This window comes from Saimiri boliviensis, chromosome 17 (assembly GCF_048565385.1).
Source record: "Saimiri boliviensis isolate mSaiBol1 chromosome 17, mSaiBol1.pri, whole genome shotgun sequence".
Classification (NCBI taxonomy): Eukaryota; Metazoa; Chordata; class Mammalia; order Primates; family Cebidae; genus Saimiri; species Saimiri boliviensis.
The window spans coordinates 48,955,654-48,979,047 of record NC_133465.1 but is presented as its reverse complement, the minus strand read 5'-3'; the positions used below and the strand labels follow the sequence as shown (position 1 = coordinate 48,979,047).

The 23,394-nt window shown below is 51.4% G+C and overlaps 1 protein-coding gene across 2 annotated transcripts; it reads left to right on the top strand.

The window, feature by feature from the left end:
• The first annotated feature begins 580 nt into the window (after positions 1 to 580).
• On the top strand, positions 581 to 23,242 carry MEOX1 (mesenchyme homeobox 1). Of its 2 annotated transcripts, XM_003943649.3 has the most exons (3): positions 581 to 1,422; positions 20,229 to 20,401; positions 21,532 to 23,242. In XM_003943649.3, exons 1-3 carry the CDS (start codon positions 954 to 956, stop codon positions 21,652 to 21,654), a joined length of 765 nt encoding a protein of 254 aa, XP_003943698.1. In that variant the 5' UTR covers positions 581 to 953; the 3' UTR covers positions 21,655 to 23,242. The 2 variants fall into 2 exon arrangements, with proteins under 2 accessions (XP_003943698.1, XP_010329816.1); XM_010331514.2 differs by lacking the exon at positions 20,229 to 20,401.
• The last annotated feature ends 152 nt before the right edge of the window (positions 23,243 to 23,394 follow it).

Sequence of the window (23,394 nt, the reverse complement as noted above, 5' to 3'; positions counted from 1 at the left end):
TTTCTAGAGTGTGCCTTTCTTTATACTAGAGACCATAGTGGGCCGCTGAGACTTGCAAAAAAAGATTTCTTTTAATCCACCTTCCTTTTTCGAAGGCAGCAGTAGAAGGGCCTTTAAATCAAACGCAATCACCACGCTTGCCGCTTGTACTTACTCCTCGCTTCGCTCCCTGGAATTTGGCATTTGATGGATTCTGGATCTGACTTAAGGCTTTTTCTAAATCCAAGACTTGGGGAATTTTGTTAACAGTGCAATAAAAATAACTTCATAGTGTTACGGGAGGGACATTAAAGACGGGTGTGTGCGCGCGTGCGCGCGTGTACGCTGTTCTCTTTCCTTAAAATAAAAAAAAAAAAAATACAGACAATGTTTCTTTAAAAGTCTCCATCTGCAAATCCCATTAGATGTGCATATAAGGTTTCTGATGATTAATAGTTGCCTGCTAGGGTTTTGGTTGGAGGGGATCTTGTGTGTGCGGGTTAACCCCTCCCTCTCCTCTCTCACATTTCACTTCAGAAATTTGTCACTCTCTCCCCACCGCAGGATTTAAAAGTGTGTCCCAGCAGCCCCGGTCCAGCCCTCTGCAGGCATTTGCTCCGGGCTCCAGGGCAAGCTCCTCATCAGCTGGTGCGTCTGGGTTGGGACAGTGAAAATGTTTAGTGTCATTGGCGACAAATACACGTACAGGGGACCCCATTAGGCAGGCTGGTGCGTTGGAGGGGCAGGAGGAAGCCCGACATAGGTGTGTGCACACGCATAGGAGTATCTGGCCACATGTGTGTGTCCTTTAAAGAGAGACTTTCGTTTTAGTTTTTGTTTTCGGTCCCGGGGTAAATTTTCTGTTGAACTTTTTTCCCTATTTTTTTTTTCTTTTGCATTTAAAAGAAAAACTGAACATAAAAAGTATAAAGAGTCAAATCTTTGAAAGGACTGAGGCGTGCCGCGGACAGCAGATGGATCCCGTGGCCAGCAGCTGCATGAGGAGCCTCCAGCCCCCAGCTCCTGTCTGGGGCTGCCTTCGAAACCCCCACTCAGAAGGCAATGGGGCCTCAGGGCTACCCCACTACCCGCCAACCCCGTTCTCCTTCCACCAGAAACCAGACTTCCCGGCGACAGCGACGGCAGCATACCCCGACTTCTCGGCCTCCTGCCTGGCGGCCACCCCACACAGCCTGCCCCAGGAGGAGCGCATCTTCACTGAGCAGCACCCCGCTTTCCCACAGTCCCCCAACTGGCACTTCCCTGTTTCAGAGGCCCGGCGCAGGCCCAGCTCAAGTCCGGCAGGGGGTTCCAAGGAAATGGGGACCAGCAGCCTGGGCCTGGTGGACACCACAGGAGGCCCAGGCGGGGACTACGCGGTGCTTGGGAGCACTGCCAATGAGACAGAGAAGAAGTCATCCAGGCGGAGAAAGGAGAGTTCAGGTAGGTGGCTCAGGAGCTGCTGATCGTTCCTTTACTGTGTGACCTTGGGGAGGTTACTCACCCTTTCTGTGACTAGGTGCTCTGACCATGAATTTCTGTCTAGCCTATCCAAATACAGGAGACTAGTGGTTTCTTCCATTGAGAGTTCTAGGATCCTCTGGTGATGGGGACAGTGTCTGTGTCCTGGCACTCCTGGGCCCCAGAAAAGATGTCCCAGCAAGAGAATGAAAAAGGATCAGCAAGGATTTGGAGGACAAGTGAAATGGATCCTCTGGGTGCAGACTGACGGGACTAGTGAGGGGCTTTCCTGAGTCAGGCTGCCGTTGAGTCATATTCCTCCCCACCATGCTTTGGCTAGCCCTAAGTGGTCCTAGAGCAGGCGTCCCCAAACTTTTTACACAGGGGGCCAGCTCACTGTCCCTCAGACCGTTGGAGGGCCGCCACATACTGTGCTCCTCTCACTGACCACCAATGAAAGAGGTGCCCCTTCCTGAAGTGCGGCGAGGGGGCCGGATAAACGGCCTCAGGGGGCCGCATGCGGCCCCGCGGGGGCCGTAGTTTGGGGACGCCTGTCCTAGAGCCACAGGCCTCACTTACCAAGGAAGTCAGCTGAGACTGAGGCTCTGAGAGCTAAGACTGAAGCTGGGACCCTGGGTGGCCAGCCAAAGCCAGGACCCTACGTGTCCAGGAGCCTAGAGGCAGAGAAGTAGGGCTGGGACTGGGATGGGGGAGTGAAGGGGTGAGGGGGGGATGGAGGGCTGAGGTTTGGGGCAGACCGCCCACCAGGTATCACCCTGCAGAGCTGGGCTATGCCCAGGCCCAGGGGACAGCTCAGCATGCTGAGATCGGGCTGACCTCCTCCAGGAATGCAGCCCCTCAAGGAGCCGCGAGGGATGGGCAGCCTGCGAGAGAGTCAGGGAGGCAGGCAGCCGAGGGAGTCCGTGCTGGAGTCCCAGTGCCTGGAGGGTGAGACGGGCCTGTTTGTTAAGATCCCAGCTAAAGCCCTTCTCTTCCCCAGGGTGGGGACCTGCTGCTTCTTTACCGCCCCGCCAGGCCCTCCCGGGCTTCTCATACTGCCTGTTCACCTTTTGTCTGATTCCTTGTCCTAGCCTTATTCAGAACACGGTAGTGTCCAGGCCTCCTGCCTGTGCTGCCCTGTGATCCTCCTGACAGCCGCCCTCGGGGGCACGCCTGTCTGTCGGAGCCTGTAGAGGACCTTCCCATGGGGCTAACCAGGGCAGGCCGGAAAAGGAGGGCACCAATTAACAAGCGGGAACGCTCTGGGTTTCTTTACAAGGCACTTTCGACACAGCACAGCTTTGCCGAGTTTCTGCTCTTAGCCAAGCCCCAGGAATGCTAAGGTGAACGAAGGGGGTCTCACCCAAAAAAGCTCAAAGCGAGAGGAAGAAGCGTCCTGCAGAGGCCTGTCTGCAGTGGGATGTGCCCCGATGGGGAGGTTCTAGGTGCTGTGGGATACCAACGCTAGCCCTTTTGAGTTTTATTTGTATACGAATAAAGCAGGTTTTATTCGTATCTCGACTCTCTCAGTGTGCAAAATGAAAGACTGGAAGTTTGTGAGAACACAGAAAGATTGGGGTCAAAAAAGAGCGAGCAGCTCATCTCCGTTTGCCCAGGACTTTTCCCGTTTGAGCACTGAAAATCCTGTGTCCTGGGAAACCCCTCAGTCCTAGGCAAGCAAGACAATCAGTCACCCTAGAAGTGTGCTCGAACCTCAGGCTTCAGAACCGGTATCAACCCTTCTATAGATTTGAAATGCTCACTTTGAAATGATCTTTGGTCCTCCTCCTTGAAGAAGCCCCTCCGTGAGCTCACAGTGGGTGATAGGAACCCACCAGGAAACAGCGGGGCCTTTTAAACCCACAGCCAGTTAGATCGCCATCCCAAAAATGAACTCATCCTACCCCTGGCAGGAAACGTGCCGAGGATGCGCAGGAACTCTCTGGGTTGAAGAACTTTCCCCTTGGTGGCGGCGCCTGCCACTTTCCAGGGTACTGGGAGCCAAGGGCAGTGGGAAGGGATCGCAAAGCCAAGAGGCTGCTGGGCGCAGGCAGAGTCTTTCAGCATTCTGAGTCTCAGCAAAATCTAAATGCACCAGCTGTCCTTTCGCCAAGTGGCCGATGGCCCTGCAATGCCGAGAGAACATTCACGCCAAGCAGCTGGCCACCCAGAGATACAGGGACACCCTCTGCCGAACGGCCTGCACACTTTGGGGTCAGACTCCAGTGGAGGGAGGTTCCCATCCGCAGGGGCCCTGGGCTTCCCTAGGGGTTCCCCGAGGAGCAGCGGCAGCAGCTGAGGTAGGGTCCAGCGAGCCGACTCTCACTCATCCCTATGATTCCAGACAAACTCAATGTTCAGCACGGAAATCTTTATTGCCCAGTTGCTTGAGTCCTCCTTTGGGATTTAACTGAAGGGAAGGAAGGACGCAAGAAAGATCAGCTTTGTAAGAGCCTAAAGAAGGGGGAAAGTGGCCAGGCGCAGTGGTTCATGCCTGTAATCCCAGCACTTTGGGAGGCTGAGGCAGGCAGATCACCTGGAGGTTGGGAGTTTGAGACCAGCCTGGCCAACATGGAGAAACCCCGTCTCTGCTAAAAATACAAAGATTAGCTGGGCGTGGTGGCACACGCCTGTAATCCCAGCTATTATTCAGGAGACTGAGGCAGGAGAATCACTTGAAACCCAGGAGGCAGAGGTTGCGGTGAGCCAAGATCCCGCCATTGCACTTCAGCCTGGGTGACAAGAGCGAAACTCCCTCTCAAAATAAATAAATAAATAAATAAAAAGAAGGGGAAAGTGACGAGGTAGGCTCATAACCTACTCCAGGAATCTGGAATTCAGCTCAGAATAGGCAAACCCCACAAAGAACCCTCCCCCTCCCGACCCTGCCAGTCCTGAGTCTGTGATCGGATCCTCTCTCTAAAATTGTGATATTTTTTCATCATCAATTTTTTTGCATTAATTTTTGGTTTTAAAAATACTGCCTTAAAATGTTATTGATCTGGATTACAGAGGGTTTGGGCCTGCCCTCTCATTTGGGGCTCCCCAAGTCTGGACTGAGTGGTCTCTGGAAGATTAACCGGCATTGATCAGAAACGTGTTTTCCATAGCTCTTCCTGGTCAGACAGGCTGCAATGTCCGCACTGCAGCTTTTGGCTGCATGACTTTGGAAAAGTTTTTAACTTCTTCCAGCCTCTGTTTGCCTAGCTGTAAAATGGGAATACAGCAGTAGCACCTTCCGTAGAGTCTCTGTGAAGGTTAGATTCAGTTATCCATGAGATTCACTCTGTGCCTGGCACATACTAAGAGTTCAATAAATAGCAGCTGTGAATGGTATCAGGCCCATATTTCCTGAACCAGCCTTCAGAATGTAAGATCTGACAAATATTTCTATATTTATGGGGATGGTGGAATTGAATATTTCAATTGTGCTGTCTCAGAAATTCCTGAGTCCGGGGGACTTCTGGCAATCATTTTGGCCCCGTCATTATCAGTGAGGAGCATGGAGCTCAGAGACCTGCTGGAGAGGTTGTGGGTGACTTGGGCCTGGCAAATGTACCCCTTTTGGGGTGGCTGAGAAGCCTCCAAAAAATTGAAAGTTTGTTGCAAGAGGAACGTTCTCTGCTCTCCCTTCCTCCTCTGCCATCTCCTTCAACTTCTCCCCGCTCACTCCTGTGGAATCTGGAGCTGTTCTACTCAAAGAAATGATCAAGAAAGCAGGGTTGGCCAGGCACGGTGGCTCACACCTATAATCCCGCCACTTTGAGAGGCTAAGGCGGGTGGATCACTTGAGGCCAGGAGTTCAAGACCAGCCTGCTGGCCAATATGATGAAACCCTGTCTCTACTAAAAATACAAAAAAAAAAAAAAAAAAAAAAAAAAAATTTAACCAGACATGGTGGCAGGCACCTGTAATCCCACCTACTCAGGAGGCTGAGGCGGGAGAATAGCTTGAATTCAGGAGGTAGAGAGGTTGCAGTGAACAGAGATCACGCCACTACACTTTAGCCTGGGTGACAAAAAAAAAAAAAAAAAAAGAAAAAGAAAAAAGAAAAAAAAGAAAAGAAAAGAAGAAAGAAAGGTCCCTGGCCCTTGGCACTTCTCCACCCTGGAGACCAGCCTGGTGTTAACTTACCCAAACCACTCCCAGCCCCAGGCCAATGGGGGTTAAAGGCCCCTGCTGGCAGGAACAGCTGTGAGGTCACTGTTGTTTTCCCCCAAACTGTCCTTGCTACTGTGGTTGCCTTTAATTTATGGGAGTGAGGGATTTTGCGGTGGGTTCCTGATGGGGTTCAAGGAAAGGTTGCATGTGATTCGAGTGGCTACAGGTGAATCTGATCGCCCACCTGGGAAAGCCGTGGTGCTAGAACTCAGCACTGCTCCCTCCTGCTCTCACGTCCTCCCTCTGCTGAGACGTGCCTTTAATCAGACGTGATTTGTCTCATCCTTCTTCAGCTCTAACACGTGTTCCCAGAGCTGTCCTGCCCCAATTTCTCCTTGCAATTTCTCTGCCTGCCCCTGCCCAACCACAAATTCACCTACGGTATAAAACTCCACAAATGGGCCTCTCTCTCCCACTTCCCCTCCTGATGCCTCTTTGCCGGCCACCTCCCCCAGTTCCCCGGCACTATCCCTGCCATGAAGCCACACCAGGGGACTGACCTTGCAAACACATCCTGTGTTTTCTTCCCGCTATGGCTATGCTCTGGCGGTTTCTCCTTGCTTAGAGCACCCTTCCCTTCCCCATACTTCTGCCCGTTGAAGTCCTCCTTGAGAACCACCCCTTCCAAGAATATTTGTTTCTTTCTTTTTCAAAAATTTATAGCAACACTTGTATGTAACATGGTATCAGAGAAACCTGTAGTTAAGAAGTTTCAAAGAAGTTTCTGCTAGAATCTGTGTTGATTTTCTCCCTTTAGCTTGCAGTTGCTTCGTAAAGGAACTCTCCTGAGATTTCTTACCTGGGACATCTTATATTTGAAATCTCCTTTTTTAAAAATTGTGGTCAGCCGGGCACGGTGGCTCCCACCTGTAATCCCAGCACTTTGGGAGGCTGAGGCGGGTGATTCACGAGGTCAGGAGATCAAGACCATCCTGGCTAACACGTTGAAACCCTGTCTCTACTAAAAATACAAAAAATTAGCCAGGCATGGTTGCATACGTCTATAGTCCCAATTACTAAGGAGGCTGAGGCAGGAGAATCGCTTGAACCTGGGAGGCAGAGGTTGTAGTGAGATGAGATTGCACCACTGCACTCCAGCCTGAAGACAGAGCAAGACTCCATCTCAAGAAAAAAAAAAAAAAAAAAAAAATTGTGGCCAAATACACTTAACATAAAACTTACCGTCTTAACTGTTTTTATGTGATACATAACAGTAGTTGTGCAATCGATTTCTAGAACCTTTCATCTTGCAAAAAAGAAACTATATCCATTAAACAACTCCCCTTTTCCCCTTCCCCCATCCCCTAGCAATCACCCTTCTACTTTCTAAGAGTTTGACTACTTTAGATACCTCATATAAGTGAAATTGGGCAATATTTGTCTTTTTGTGAGTGGCTTATTTCACTTGGCATAATGTCGTCAAGTTTCACCCACGTTGTAGCATGTGACAGGATTTTTTTTTTCTTCTTTTTTTAATATGGAGTCTTGCTATGCTGCCCAGGCAGGTGTTGAACTCTGAGCCTCTAGCAATCCTCCCACCTTGGTCTCCCATAGTGCTGGAATTAGAGGTGTGAGCCTGGCCTCCTTCTTTCTTAAAGCAGAATAACATTCCATTGTATGGATATACCAGATTTCTTTATCCATTCATCTGTTGATGAACATTTAGGTTGTTTCCACCTCTCAGCAATTGTGAACAATGCTGCAATGAACCTGAGTGTGCAAATACCTCCTGGAGAGCGTGTTTTCAATTCTGTTGAGTGTATACACAGAAGGGAAATTGCCAGATCATGTAGCAATTTTGTTTTTAATTTTTCAAAAAAAAAATTATTATCAAAAAAATACAGACAGGGTCTCACTATGCTGGCCAGGTTGATCTTGAGCTCTTGGCCTCAAGCAGTCCTCCCACCTCGGCCTCCCAAAGTGCTAGGATTACAGGTGTGAACGACTGCACCTGGCCATATTTTTTATTTTTTCAGGAAACGTCATGCTGTTTTCCATAGCAGCTGCACCACGTTACATTCCCACCACCAGACACAAGGGTTCCAGTTTCCTCCTCATCCTCACCAACACGAGTTGTGTGGTGTTTTTGTTTTGTTTTGTTTTTGTTGGTGACCATCTTAACGGGTATGAGATGATACCTCACTGTGGTTCTGATTCGCATCTCCCTAATGATTAGTGATGTTGAGCATCTTTTTACATACTTCCTGGCTATTTGCATATCTTCTTTAGAGAAATGTCTGTTTAAGTCCTTTGCCTTTTTTTTTTTTTTTTTTTTTTAAGATACAGTCTCGCTCTCTCTCTGTTGCTCAGACTGGAGTGTGGTGGCACAATCAGCTCACGACAGCCTCATCTTCCTGAGCTCCAGCGATCCTCCCACCTCAGCCTCCCCAAATGCTGGAACTACAGGCATGAGACACTGTGCTCAGCCCCCTTGCTCATTTTTAACTGGATTTTGGGGGCGTTTTTAAGAGACGGAGTCTCACTATGTTGCCCAGGCTGGAGTGCAGTGGCTATTCACAGGCGCGATCCCACTACTGATCAGCACGGGAGTTTCGACCTGCTCCATTTCTGACCTGGGCCGGTTCACCCCTCCTTAGGCAACCTGGTGGTCCCCTGCTCCCAGGAGGTCATCATATTGATGCCGAACTTCGTGCAAACACCCGATTGGCATAGCGCACTACAGCCCAGAACTCCTGGGCTCAAGCGATCCTCCCACCTCAGCCTCCCGAGTAGCTGGGACTATAGGCACGCGCCACTGTGCCCAGCTTTGGGGGCTTTTTGTTGTTGAGTTGTAGTTCTTTATATATTCTGGATATCAACCCCCCTCAGATATATGGTTTGCAGACATTCTCTTCCACGCCGTAGGTCGCCTTTGCACTCTGTTGATTGCTTCCTTTGCTGTGCAGAAGTTTTCTAAGTTTGATGTCGTCCCACTTGTCTGTTTCTGCTTTTGTTGCCTGTTTCTGAAGTTTTAGCCAAGGAATCATTGCCAAATCCAATGTCATAAAGATTTCTTTGTGTTTTCTTCTAGTTTTATATTCTTAGGTCTTACATTTAGGTCTTTAATCTATTGTGAATTCACTTTTATACATGGTGTAAGGTAAGGGTCCAGCTTTTACATGTGCATATACAGTTTTCCCAGCACCCCTTGTTGAAGAGACCATCCTTTTCCCATTGTGTAGCCTTGGTAACTTTCTCAAAGACGGATTTGACCATATATGTGGCCATTATTTCTGGCCTCTCTATTCTATTCCATTGGTCTATGTCTGTCTTTGTTCCAGTACCATAATGCTTTGTGTTTATACCTCCATAGTAGCATCAAAGGACATCTGGTCTTGTATCCAGAGATATAGATGCATACAGCTGCCTCTCTCCCTAAAATGGAAGTGTCTGGAGGGGTAGAATAATATCCGATCCACCTCTGCAGTCTCCCTGGCACCTGGTGAAACATTTGCACACAGGAGAAGCCCATTGAATGTCCGGTCAGTGGCCTCAATTGCAGCCTGTCATTCATTCCTTTTTTTTCACTTTCTGAGAGCAGCTCCACTGCCTGGCATGAAGATATCCACCCTGTGCCATATGCATCTGTGAAATGCTTCAAGATTTTCACAGTCTCACTTATGAGAATGATTTTCAGAGAGCCAGACTTCAATCAGAAAACCAGCCCAGGGTCAGAGTGAGTGCCGGGGCCAGAAGGAGACATAAACACCCACGTGCAGGCTGGGTTGACTCTGCAGGAACCCTCCACCGGGTACTGACCCCAGAGGCACCATGGCTACCATGGATGGGAAGCAAGTGTGGCTGCCTTGGCCGGGCAATAAGAAGGACCCAACATGGCTAGGCAGGTAGGGGCACCACCATGCTGGACAGCTAGAGGGTCAGCCATCACAGGGCTGTGTGGCTGTGTTCTCCATTCTAGAGAAAAAGGCACTTTTTTTCTAAGCACAGAGGTCTCCTATAGGCTAGCATCAGCCTTTCCAAGCACCCCTCTGGACCTTACTCCTTCTCAGTCCTCCGTGGCAAGCACTGGCTGTGGCGAGTTGGGGGACACCTTAGTCTGCTCAGACTGCTGTAACAAAACACCCCTGACTGGGTGGCTTAAGCCACAGAAATTCATTTTCTCCCAGTTCTGGGGACTAGAAATCTACAATCAAGGTGTCAGGAGGTTTGGTTTCTCCTACAGCCTCTCTCCTTGGCTTGCAGATGGCCACCCTCTTGTGTCCTCATGCCATCTTTCCCCAGTGCCCCCCAGGTCTTTCCCTGGCACGTCTCTGTGTATCCTAATCTCCTTTTTTTTTTTTTTTTTTTGGAGTTTTGCTACTGCTCTGGCTGGAGTACAGTGGCGCGATCTCGGCTCACTGCAACCTCTGCCTCCCGGGTTCAGGCAATGCTCCTGCCTCAGCCTCACAAGTAGCTGGGATTACAGGCTCCTCCCACCAGGACCGGCTAGTTTTTTGTATTTTTAGTAGAGATGAGGTTTCACCATGTTGACCAGGCTGGTTTCGAACTCCTGATCTCAGGTGATCCGCCCGCCTCGGCCTCCCAAAGTGCTGAGATTACAGGGGTGGGCCACCGCCCCCGGCCCCTAATCTCCTCCTTTTATAAGGATATCAGGCAGACTGGATGGGGACCCACCCTAACAGCTTCATTTTAACTTCATCCCCTCTTTAAAGGCCCTATGTCCAAATACAGACACTCTGAGGAACTGGGGTTAGGGCTTCAACACAGGAACTGGGAAGGGAAGCACAATTCAGCCCACACAGGGACTGTATGGGGACAGGAACAAGGGACAAGGTTCAAGCCGTGGCACAGACCCTCCAGCTGAAAGCCCCTTTGGTGAAGCAACACCCCCGATGTGTGCCTGACCCCAGAGCTTTGCTAACCCAGGGTCCTGTTGGCCGCTAGAGCCCTTCCACTCGAGACAGGGAGTAGTTTCTAGCCACAAGCAGATCCCTGAGTTCCCATCTTACACCAACAAGTAGAGAACGTAAACAGTGGAGGCAGTTTTAGGAGTGAATCTGTCAAGAACGGGACTGTTTGGCAGAGGAAGAGAAAAAAGAGGCAATGGGGCCAGGCGCGGTGGTTCATGCCTACAATCCCAGCTCTTCGGGAGGCCAAGGCAGGCGGATCACTTGAGGTCAGGAGTTTGAGACCAGCCTGGCCAACATGGTGAAACCCCACCTCTACTAAAAATACAAAAATGAGTCAGGCATGGTGGCTTACGCCTGTAGTCCCAGATACTCATGAGGCTGAGGCAGGAAAATCACTTGAACCAGGGAAGTGGAAGTCGCTGTGAGCCAAGATCATACTACTGCACTCCAGCCGGGAAGACAGAGTGAGACTCTGTCTCGAGATTAAAAAAAAAAAAAAGGCAATGATAGAGATGAGAATGAAATAAATGGACAACTCCAATAAGTGTCACCTGGTCACCAGAGTGATGCCAAGTCCCATACAGGCAATCTCATGCCCACACTCACCCCCTTGCTGGGCCACAGCACGGCAGTATGAGGAAGGGTGGTGAGAGGCTGAGGTCAAGTGCATTAGCCAGGTAGCCCAGGATCAGATCCCTGATCCACAGCTTCCTGGCTGTGTGGACGTGGGTGAGTCCTAACCCTTCCTGAGTCCTCGACTCCTCTGAGGAATAAGGATGACAGTACCTACTTCATAAGGTGGGTGGCTGGGGGACTAAATGACACCAGAGACGCAGAGTCCACTTTTCCCAAACCCACAGATGAGTACCCTTCTCTCTTTAAAGTCTTCCCCTGACGCTGGCTGGCTGCATCCGGTTACCCATGTTCAGTCAGGTCACAGTGACCTGAGCTCTGCTGAGTCTTTGTCCCCTGACACCAGCCGGGCCTGCCTGACTCTGAGGATGTCACTGACCTAGGGTTGTGGCCGTGCTGGGTGGGGTGTGGTTTGAGGGGTGCACAGCTGCAGGAGCCCCTCTTTTCCTGAGTCCATGTCCAGAATCCCCAGTGAGGAAGAAGTTTTCTGGTCCAGAGTGGCCAGTGTGGGAGGGGAGACAGTAACTCCACACTCAGCCAGTGTCCCTCTGGGCATCCCAGCCTTCTGGTTAGAGCTCCTGACTGCCTCTTCTGATAAGGAGAGAAAGCTCAGAGCCCAAACAAAGCAGGACTCAGGCCTTGGCCGCCATCTGAACTCAGAGGCTCCAGCACAAATCCCACGCCTGGGCCTGCTCAGGCCCCGATCAGGTAGTTGGAAGCTCTGGCGATAGTCAATTTCTGTTGAGGCAGCAGGATCCTGACCAACAGCCAAGAGGGAAAGGTCCAATGAGCCCGTGCGCTGTAAAAAGGCCAGCCCAGGGGCCACTCAGCTTTGTCCCGCCACTCTGCCATGCTAGGGAATCAGGGATCTTGTCCACTCACCTATTTCTCTGGCTTGAAGAAATCAGGGGCACCTGGGCCCAGGGAGGGGGCTAATTCAGAGGCAAAGCATCCTTTCCGTCTGAGGGGCAGAACTCAGAGCCCCTGCAGACCTCCAGAGCTGGCCCCTTTGCCCAACTCCCTCCCTGCCCGTTACTTGGGCTTCCCACCCAATTAGGCTCCCTGAGCTCTGGCCGGGACCCACCCCCATCCTGTTCTGTTTCCTTCCCCCTTGTTTTCCTTGCATGCCAGGTAGAAGAACAGTGTGAGCTGTGGGCCTGGGTCTCAAGGCCACACTTCCTTTGGTGACAGCTAAGGATGACATCTGGAACTTAGAAACATAAGCAAAACCCAGCACTGCCCATGCCTCTCCCATCCCCTCTTAAAAGCTGCTGCTCTTCCCCGTCACCAACCTACCCCACCTAGGACCCTAGCAGAGACTAGCACCAGGCATTTTCATTCCGGAAGAACCTGCCTCTCTCCCATGAATCATCCCTTGAATTCCCTGGCCCCACTGCTGGGCTCCTCAGAAAGGCTGGAGCCCTGCCCACGTCTCTTTAGACACTTACAGGAGAGGGAACGGGCCTGGACATTGGGGTTTGGCAGGGCTCATTGAAAAAGTCAGCCCAACCCTAGGAAGCCAGGGAGGTCCCAGATGCGAACATCCAACCAGTCTTGGGCTAACTCCATTCAAGTATTTTCTATTTCCATGGGCTTTGACCCCTCCTTCTGAGGTTGAAGGTAGCAGAACTTATGAGGACATCAAAGTGTCTATGCTGTGGCGTTGCAGGAAGTCACAGACACTATTTTCAGAGGATTTGCCAATGTTTCACCTACTGATGTCATGCTCCAAATACTCCCTTCTTCTTCCCTCTCTGGGGAGTCCCAGGGAGACAGACCTGAACCCAGACCCAGACAATGTCCCTAGGATAGGCACAGCCTCCCTACTCATCATCCCCCTGGAGCAGTGCAACATGAGGCTATAGCCCTAGACTGGTCCCAGGGGCCTTGGGCAAGCCATTTAGTCTCTGGGTCTTAACTTGCTCATCTCTTCAATGGGGTCATGTGGATCTTACCTACCTAATGGAATAATTAAGAGAATACAACAGGAGACAGCCCAGTAGGGTAGAAACAGCTTCCTAACAAGAAAATCTGGGTGCTAGGCCCAATTCTGCCCCTGATTTGCTGTGTGTCACTACACGAGTTTGTTACCTTCTCTAGGCTCACCTATAAAACGGAACGGTGACATTGACCCTCTCTAAGTCCCTCCCACCTCTACTTTCTATGATTCTGTAGTATCTGTGAAAGCCTAAAAGAAGATCTCTTTGGGGGAAAGAAATCCCTTGTCAACTGCAAAGTGCTATTTTAATGTGGGGCATTTGGCCGCCTATCTGATTTTGAATATGAATTTATGTAAATTGGCGCCCTCAGAGTTGGACTGTAGAGTACAGAACCCCAGAAAGGGACGTTCCACTGGGTCTGTCTGAACCTCCCCGTAGCTCTGATAAAGCTGTCTGCTCAGTTGAGGAAGGCCGGCCAAACATGGGAGCTATGTCTGAAATAATTTGCCCTGGATGGTGTGGAAGCTCATGGTGGAAACCACAATAACACACACACCGTTTGCATTTCGCTGGGTGCTGTTGACTGTTCCCTCACGGCCCTACTCCAGCGGAGGGTGAGGGTCATGCAGGGGCTGGGGTGGGGCAGCTCCTCCCTAACCACAGAGGCAGCCGGCTGAGGGCCAGCGTTCTTCCTCCGAAGTCCTGGAAGAGGCAGCCGCAGCCTCCAAGAGAGAAGCAGCGCAGGGGGAGTGATGGATTGCCATGTGACTCATCTAGTTATTGTGCCTGGAACTGTGGGACCCCAAAGGCTGCAGTAATAGTGGTCTAAGCCGGATGTGGTGGCTCATGCCTGTAATCCCAGCACTCTGGGAGGCCAAGGTGGGTGGATCACCTGAGGTCAGGAGTTTGAGACCAGCCTGGCCAACATGGCGAAACCCTATCTCTACTAAAAATACAAAAATTATCCTGGTGTGGTGGTGGGCTCCTGTAATCTCAGCCACTCGGGAGGCCGAGGCAGGAGAATTGCTTGAATCCGGGAAGTAGAGGTTGCCATGAGCTGAGATCACACCACTGTACTCCAGCGTGGATGACCAGAGTGAGACTCAGCAAGAAAGAAAGGAAGAAAAGCAAGAAAGGAAGAAAAGAAAGAAAGAAAGGAAGGAAGCAAGGAAGGAGGGAAGGAAAGAAAGAAAGAAAGGGCCGGGCACAGTGGCTCACTGTAATCCAAGCACTTTGGGAGGCCGAGGCGGGCAGATCATAAGTTCAAGGGATTGAGACCATCCTGGCCAACATGGTGAAACCCTCTCTCTACTAAAAAAATACAAATATTAGCTGGGTGTGCTGGTGCGCACCTGTAGTCTCAGCTAGTCGTGAGGGCGAGGCAAGAGAATCACTTGAACCTGAGAGGCGGAGGTTGCATTGAGCTGAGATCGCACCACGGCACTCCAGCCTGGCGCCTAGCAACAGAACGAGACTCAAAAAAAAAAAAAAAAAATGCTGAAAGGCCAGACATTTAAAAGATAACCCTTGGCCGGGTGCATTGGCTCATACCTGTAATCCCAGCACTGGGAGGCTGAGGCAGGCGGATAACCTGAGGTGAGGAGTTCGAGACCAGCCTGGCCAAACATGGTGAAACCCTGTCTCTATCAAAAATGCAAAAATTAGCTGGGAGTGGTGGTACACGCCTGTAATCCCAGCTACTTGGGAGGCTGAGGCAGAAGAATCGCTTGAACCTGGGAGGCAGAGATTAACAGTGAGCCAAGATCACACCATTGTACTCCAGCCTGGGAGACAAGAGTGAGACTCTGTCTCAAAAAAAAAAAAAAAGAAAAAAGATAACCCTTTCACACAGGTCTGAAGACGTGGTGCCTTAAGGAGCATAGTGTCTAAGCTCTGTCCATGAGTCATCCCAGATACCATCTCCGGTAGAACTCCTCCTGATGTTTCTAGTGAACCGAGCTTCCATGGAAGGCAGGCACTGTGCTAGGTGTCAATGCACTACCCAGCTCATGTTACTTCTCAGCCTTATGAGCACAGCGGCGCAGCTATTCTTGCTTTACAAAAGAGGAAGCTGAAGCTCCAAGAATCTAAAGGACTTGCCCGAGGTCCAACAGCTCTTCCTTGGTGCCTCCCTCACCTGCGAGTGCTAAGGCCCAGGTTCACCGACAGGTCCTCGGACACTTCTGCGGATATAACTTCCCTCTACACAGCTCCGGGCAGGGAGAGAGAAACAGCCCAACAGAGCCCTGATCACTGGGCCGTGGGAAGGCTGGGGAGGGCTTTGAAACACGGCACACAACAAGACCTCAGATCTGACTGAAGGGAGAAACAAGGAGCCGAGACAAGAATATGTGAACTTGGAGAAGCCTCGGATTTCATCAAGGCCAGGGATTCTCAACAGGAGAGTAGGGAGTGCAGGGCATCAGGGCTTATGTACCGGGAAGGAACTCTGACACCAGCTCCCTGGCAGAAATAGAATCCAGTCCAATCCCATACTTCTACACATGGAGAAACTGAGGCCCAGAGAGGGGAGGAAGGTGCCCTAACCAAGTCGTACTATCCTGGGAACAAACCATCCTGGGAGGCATGAGTTACTTTCATGTGGTAGGGTGCACAGGAACTGTGCCCATGAGCAGGGTGACCAAACAGCTCCCAGCCAGAAATGGCATGCAAGCACTCACAGTGTGTCCATCTTGATGAATATGTTGCAATTTGTCATACTGTTGCAGAACAAAGAGAACCATAACTTCCACTTTCTTTTTTTATTCTTTTTTGTTTGTTTGTTTGTTTGTTTGAGACAAAGTCTCACTCTCTTGCCAGGCTGGAGTGCAGTGGCTGGGATCTCGGCTCACTGCAACAATTCTCCTGCCTCAGCCTCCTGAGTAGCTGGGACTACAGGCACACGCCACCACGCCCAGCTGAGTTTTGCATTTTTAGTAGAGATGGGGTTTCACCATGTTGGCCAGGATGGTCTTGATCTCTAGACCTCATGATCCACCTGCCTTGGCCTCCCAAAGTGCTAGGATTACAGGCGTGAGCCACCGTGCCCAGCCCTCCACTTCAACTTTCATAGCTTGCTTCCCATACTTCTGGTCCCTTTATCATTTCCAACAGTGGTGACAGTTGATCCCACTCTGGGAAGTTGACAAGGGATTAGCACCTTCCCAGAACCAATATCCATCCTACTCGCCATTACGAGGTATCATCCCCAGGTTCACACAGGGGTTTAGCTGAGACCCTTAATTCCCAACCCAGGTTGCTGCTTCCTGTTTCCTATGCTGGAAATCGTCGCTGGAGCCCCAGAGGCTAAATCAGAAGAATAAGAGACAGGAGAGGAGAGGTGGCCAGGGATGGGGCATAGCTTGGCTGACAGTGATCATCTGCCCTGCCCACACAACCAGGCCAAGACCTGCTCCAAAGGGGTCCTCTCTTGTTTTTCCCTCTTCTCTCTAGGGAGGCCTATGTATAGAACTGGGGCAGGGGGAATTGTTTTGGGGGATGCCACGGGGCACCTGTGCACACCTAAGCAGGCCTCAGAGGAGGGTAGGTGTGGGTAGCAAACAGGGTGGTGCCTCCAGAGGCCCTGGAAGTGGTGACAAGCCGAGCTGCCATGGTCCAGCTCCAGGCCCCAACTGGGCCAGCCAGCCAGGAGATGCTGGAGAGCCTAGGTTCTAATCAGATGGATCTGGGTTCAAATCTCCCTTCTGCTATCTAAAAGCTGCCAGACACCCTGGGCAAGTTCCTGGGCCTGTCTGAGGCTGCCTCCTCTGTATCAAACAGGATAATTTAGCAAATCCTTAGCTAGTACTTTTTCCTGTTCTCTCTAGAAGGATTATGTGCAAAACTGGTTGAGATAGGGTGGGGGAGGGGGGCAGTTGTGCCAGGTTACAGAAGCAACCATGGCTAGAGGCTAGAGTGAGAAAGTGTTTCCCGGAGGAGAGCGCTATTAATCAAATTATCACACAAACCCATGTAAGAGTGCTAAAGGGGGTAAGAGCAGTATCCACTTCAAGGCTGCTGCTGGTGAGGTTAAAGCCACTGATGCCACTGGGCACACACAGAAGCCTTCCAGAAGCACAGCTGTTTCTAGCCCAGCCCTTCAGGTGGCATCTCGTGGAGCTGATAAATCGGAGAATATATTTGTCCCGCACTTTAGATTTTTTTTTTTTTTTTTTTTTTTTTTTTTTTTTTTTTGACTGTCGCCCAGGCTGGAGTGCAGTGGCACAGTCTTGGCTCATTACAACCTCCTCCTCCCGGGTTCAAGTGATTCTCCTGCCTGCGCCTCCTGAGTAGCTGGGATTACAGGCCCTCTTCACCATACTTTTTGTATTTTTAGTAGAGACGGGGTTTCACCATGTTGTCCAGGCTGGTCTTGAACTGCTGACCTCAGGAGATCTGCCTGCCTTGGCCTCCCAAAGTGCTGGGTTTACAGGCGTGAGCCACTTTTAGATTTTAATAGCATTTTACAAACACATATTAACTCATTCAGTCTTCCAATAACCCTAGGTGAAATTGTTTTCAATTTCTTGATGAGGAGACCGACGCCCAGAGAGGTTAAGTGACTTCCTCAAAGTCCCCAGCAAGGAGATTGAGGATTCAAGCCTCTGCGCCAGTCCTCTGGGCTATCCACTCCCGGCAACCGTGGAAAGGAAGGGCTGGGAAACACGGAGTCCCGGGGCGGAGGAGACTGTGAAACCAGTCTCCGACCGCGCCCGGTGTCAAAGCCCGGGTTTCCTGCCTCTCTCCGGGCCCACAGGCCGGGCTGTGCTCCGGGAAGCCCGTCATCCGCTCGTGACCGACCCTCCTGGGCCTGCTGCCAGGAGGGGGCGCGATGCTGGCGGCGGCCAAGGCCGGAGGGCTCCTCGGGGACCCCGGCCCGGGGCTGTGCTGTGCGTCCTTCCCTCCGGCCCACGCTCCCGCTTCCGGAGGGTCTGGGCCTGCCTTCTCCTGCCGGGAGCCAGAGGCCACCGGGCAGGCAGCCCGCGCCGGGAACTCAGCCCCCTGCCCTGCTCCCTGGGCGCGCCCCACAGGCGGCCAACGGGATCGGACGCGGACCCCCGGGCCAGGGAGCCGCGACACTCCTGACCCGGGCACCGGGACTATCAGGCTCCTCCCCATTCTCTGGTTCCTGGAACGGTGGCACCCACTCCCCTTCCATCCGGCGGGGACCAGGGACGCGCAGCGGGAGGTGGGCCCGGCCAGGCGCCCAAATCACTTTACCGCGCGCCTCCGGCTCGAGAGCCGCCCGGCCCAAGGCAGTGGCGAGCGGGGGCGGAGGACGGGGAAACTGGAATACGAAGGGATGGCGTGGAAAGCAGTAGAGGGAGGTGTTGGGAAGGGAACCAGCTAGGCGCAAAGCTCCAAAGCGGATCGCCGGGTTAAGGTGGGGTTCCTGCCTCGCCACCCACTCCCAGTGCGACTGCTTAGGCGCCTGCATGGGCGGCTTCTCTGCCTTAGACTGGCTGGTCTAAATTCCCCAGCCCAGGCTTCCAGGTAGCTTAGACTGGGCCTTTGAAAACAGGACACCCCTTCCAACACTGTCCAGCAAGGCAGAGATGGGTCTTTCAGGGAGCGGGAAGTTGGGGTGCAGGTTTCAGTAAACCACCTCACTACGAACCACAGTCTCTGTGCCTATACAATGAGGACGATGAAGCGAAAGACTTAAATATTAGAGCCTCTTACGCGTGGCTCCTGCAGCCATTCCCTGGCCACATGGCATGCGTTGAGAGTTAATGGTGTAGGTGTGTGGTCTCTGCCCCGCCTCCTCTCCACCTACCATCTCCATTCATTAAAGTGAAGATAAAGCTGCCTCCCACCGTCTGCTCAAGAGATAACCACGCAGCCCTTTTATATATTCAGGACTTTACCATTTGTAAGCCCTTCCTACCCTTTTTTTTTTTTTTTTTTTTTTTTTCCTGGAGCCTTGCTGTATCGCCCAGGCTGGAGTGCAATGACGCGATCTTGGCTCACTGCAACCCCCACGTCCTGGGTTCAAACGATTCTCCTGCCTCAGCCTCCTAAGTAGCTGGGATTACAGGCGTGTGCCACCATACCAGGCTAATTTTTTGTATTTTTATTAGAGACGTGGTTTCACCATGTTGGCCAGGATGGTCTTGAACTCCTGACCTCGTGATCCACCCGTCTTGGCCACCCAAAGTGCTGAGATTACAGGCGTGAGCTGCCATGCGCGGCCCCTACATCTTTTTCATTTGAACAGTATGTGTGAGTCAAACCGCCTGAATCTGATTCTTGTCTCCCACACCCCCTGGCTGAATAAACTTGGACAATCTGTTTAACTTCTCCATGTTCATTTTCTGGTCCATAAGGTGAGGCTAATACTAGAACCAATTGGTTGGGCTATTGAGGATTAAGAGGCTAATATTTGTCAGGTACAGCACCTGGCACAGGGTACGTCCCGGACCCTGCTGGCAGTTATGACTGAGCCACCCTGATTCTAACAGGAGCCTCCTCTGGAGGGGTCCAAATGGCTTTCCAGACTTGGTCCTCTGGGGCAGATTCTGATTGGGTAGGCAGGTCTGGGGCAGGCCTGAGATCCTTCAGGTCTGAACAGCTCCCTGGTGCTGCTGATGCCGCTGGCGTCCAGGCCCTCCTTTGAGTGGTGAGGTCGTACAGCAGTGGACTTGACCACGCACCAGACGCATCTGGAGGGTTTGTTAAAATAGATTGCTGAGCGCCATCCCCAGAGCTTCTGACTTAGTAGGTCTGGAGTGAGGCTAGGATTTGCAGTCCTAACAAGTTCTCAGGTAAGGCTGATGCTGCTGATCTGGGGACCACATTTTGAGGCTTTTAGAGCATCTCATCTCACCCCACAAGCTTACGGCCACCAGTTATGACATGCTGGGGGGTGGGCTGGGGAGTAGACATCATTAAACAGCCAAGAGTAGCTTCGTGAGCTTTGGGAATAAAAGAAAGTTTGGGTAGGGGTAGGGAGGGAGCAGGTACCTGAAATTGGAAGCCAAAAACAAACAAACAAACAAAAAAAAACTTCCAAGTTCTAAGATGGGTATGACACCAGAAGGAATGAAAGGGGCGGTGTAGCTTTCTCGGCATCCTGTAAAAATAAGGGAGACTGGGAAAGGCTGCTTAGTTGCTCAAGGACAAAAGAAAGGGAATGGAGTCTCCTTCAGCCCATGTCTTCCTGTTTGGGATCCTCTCTCCCTAGACAACCAGGAGAGCCGAGGGAAGCCGGACGGCAGCAGCAAGGCCCGCAAGGAGAGGACAGCCTTCACCAAGGAGCAGCTGCGGGAGCTCGAGGCGGAGTTTGCCCACCATAACTACTTGACTCGGCTCCGCAGATACGAGATCGCTGTAAACCTGGACCTCTCTGAGCGCCAGGTGCGCCCCCAGCAGCACCTCCTCTTCTCTTCTCTGCTCTCCTCTCCCTCCCTTCCCTCCTTGCCTGCCCCCGCTCCCTGGACCTTCTCCTTTTTCTTCCTCCTCCACCCAGTCCAGTGGTTCTCAACTGTGGCCATACCTAAGAATCACACGGGGAGATTTTAGTAGCGCTTAACGTCTGGGCTGTACCCCTAGGGATGATTTTAATTGGTCTGGGATGGGATACAGGCCTCAGAATGTTTCAAAGGCCCCCTAGGTGATTCTCATATGCAGCTAGGTTGGGACCTCTGGTCTGCCTCTTCACAAACTTGAGTATATGTCGGAATCCCCAAGGCACTTGTTCAAAATGTGGATTCCAGAGGTCTGGAGAGCAATTTTGCCATAATGAGCGGGCCTGAGAGTCTGTATTTCCAGTATGTTCCCCAGGTGACCTGGATATGCCACTGGTTCCTGGGCACACTTTGAGAACCTTCCCTGGCTCTTTGCTTTGGACTTTCCCTCAGCCGTCCCACCCCCCACACCCATGCTCTAATACGGAAGCATAGTAATAATAACAGTAATATTTGAGAGAAGATTTCCACTGATAGAGGGCTATGCCAGAAGGCTGGACTTTGAGTCAGAAGACTTAGCTTCAAATCCTGCCTCTATCACTTTTCCTAGTCCTGGGACCTCTGGGTCTCCATCTGCAAAATGGGATCATAAGCCTGCAAGTAACACTGAAGCTCAGATGAGAAAATGTGTTGACCAAAGCTGTCTAAACCAAAAAGAGCTCTATACACAGGCCTGAGGACAAGGTTGAGCTCTCAGACCCTTGAGGAATGGAGGGGGAGGCGATGGGACTTGGCACCTGCGGAGCAGGCCATGTGAAGGCGGTGGGGCCGATGCAGATTGCTTTGAGAACTTGTTCCCCTGTCTGGGGCTTTATCCCAAGACACAAGAAAGACCCTCTGGCAGATTGGTGTGTCCTCTCTTTGGTCTCAGTTCCTGGGGCCTTTGAGGGAGTAGGGAGTAGTAAGTGATGGTTTCAAGCTGGGGTCCCTGGAGTGACACCCCGGCTAGCCTGAGCACTGATATGGGGAGGAGGTCACACCAGCCCTGCAGTGACCAGGCTCCTTTGCTTCCTCCCCCAGGTCAAAGTATGGTTCCAGAACCGAAGGATGAAGTGGAAGCGTGTGAAGGGAGGTCAGCCCATCTCCCCCAATGGGCAGGACCCTGAGGATGGGGACTCTGCAGCCTCTCCAAGTTCAGAGTGAGATTCTGCATGGAGAGAAAATGACTGAGGACTGAGCCCCTCCCCAGCTACCCCCACCTTCACCTTCTTCCTTCCCAGCCAGGCAGCCTCTCCACATCTTTCACTGACTCTTGGATATGAAACTGCCCAGCATTCCTGGGAGTCTTCCAGGAAGTTCTGTCCAGCCTCTTAGCAGCCTCTTCCCTAGGGCCTTTGCTTCCCACACTCTCATGGAATCAGACAGCCATCCTACCAGGCCGGATGAATCTGGGAACAGCTTCAGGGACACCGCTGCTCAGGGTCTCTTGGCTGCCACCCACACCTCCGTTCTCCTGTGTCAGCCAGGCTTCCTCCTGGTCTGGACACCACCTGGCCTGGTGGGAGAGGAGCTTTGGAACCAGCTGGTGACTCGGAAAGTAAATGCTTCAGAAGGAAGGAAATGATGGAGACACGCACACCCTGACCCACCTTTCCTCTGCAGGCTGTACATCTGAGGCTTTGGGGCCCCTTAGTTGTCCCCGAACCCCAGGAAAAATCAGAACAAGGAGAGTCAAGGACAGCAGCTCAGCTGCTGCAAGCCAGAAACCCATCCCTGTCTCCAAATTTGTTGGCTAAGTGGGGACACTTCTGAGCACTGACTAGAGAAGACAGCAAAAGAGCCTGATGTAGGTTACTGTGCCCCCATACAGGCCCATCCGCACAGGCTTGACTGGGTGGACAAAGAATGAACCCATGATAGCACCTGCTGCTTCTGAATCAAAATCAATTCTGGGATTCAGCAGGGGCTGCTAAGCAGTGTCCAGAGAAAAGGAGCAGCTACTCCTTTTAAATCCACGATTTCGAGACTGAAAACCTCTCCAGATGCGCAGTTGTTGAGTTGAACTACTAGGAGCTGGAAACAACACAGGGGCTGGAACGTGTCCCCTGCATTCTGGAGGGGGTGGGGAAATAATCATGAGGGCTGCCAGGTGAGGGCCTGGAGACGTGGAACCCTGGCGTGGAAGGTTCTCTTCCTCCATGGGATGGATTTAAGCTCTCCCTGTGTGTTCTACGCATGCTGTTATTGCGGGAGGAAATGCTAGGTTTTTGTGTGTGGACTGCTCAGACCTCAGCCAGGTCTTCTGGGATGCCGCTTGAGGACTGATGGCCAAACAGCCTGGGGGACCGACCCCCTGGCCTGCCTCAGAGTTCTGTCTCCCAACACCAGCTGGTGTTGCAGAGGGAGGTCAACGTAAGTTTGGATCTCTTGTACACAGATTTAATCATTCACATGTAAAAATAACCCCACCTCCCCACCCCAAAGAGGACAAAAGCTGTGGAAAATGATCCCCAAATGAGATGGCTGCTTAGAGGATGATTTTTTTTCTAAAGCATACTTCATATATTTTCTTAAGATTACATCAAGCTAATTGTGCAAGGTCAATTCGCTTTGTAAGAAGACTCTTGGAGAAATAAAATCAATAAAAAGCAAAGTTCCCAGCCTTTTTCTTTGCAGGGCTAACAACCACAGCTCTTATGTGCAGGCTCCTGATGGACGAGACAATGTCTAGAAGCAAGAGAAAAAGGGAAGAAATGACCTAGATCGAGGAGTCCCCCTTTAGTTTCTCAAAAGGTGCATGCCAAATAGAATCGTTGCTGGAAATAAATCTTTTCTCCAATGCAAATGCATGGTCTTCATTTCTCATTGTAAAACCAGCTTTCAGTTTCCCTAAACTATGACCTATCAAATAGGGTTTTGTAAACAAAAGATGAACTCTTTTGT

Bases quoted from the DNA above. Each gene is read 5' to 3' on its own strand.
- MEOX1 (XM_003943649.3), top strand. From the start codon at position 954: ATGGATCCCGTGGCCAGCAGCTGCATGAGGAGCCTCCAGCCCCCAGCT. The intron at 1,423-20,228 runs GTAGGTGGCTCA...CTCTCTCCCTAG, and splicing joins GCGGAGAAAGGAGAGTTCAG to ACAACCAGGAGAGCCGAGGG. The intron at 20,402-21,531 runs GTGCGCCCCCAG...TTCCTCCCCCAG, and splicing joins TGGACCTCTCTGAGCGCCAG to GTCAAAGTATGGTTCCAGAA.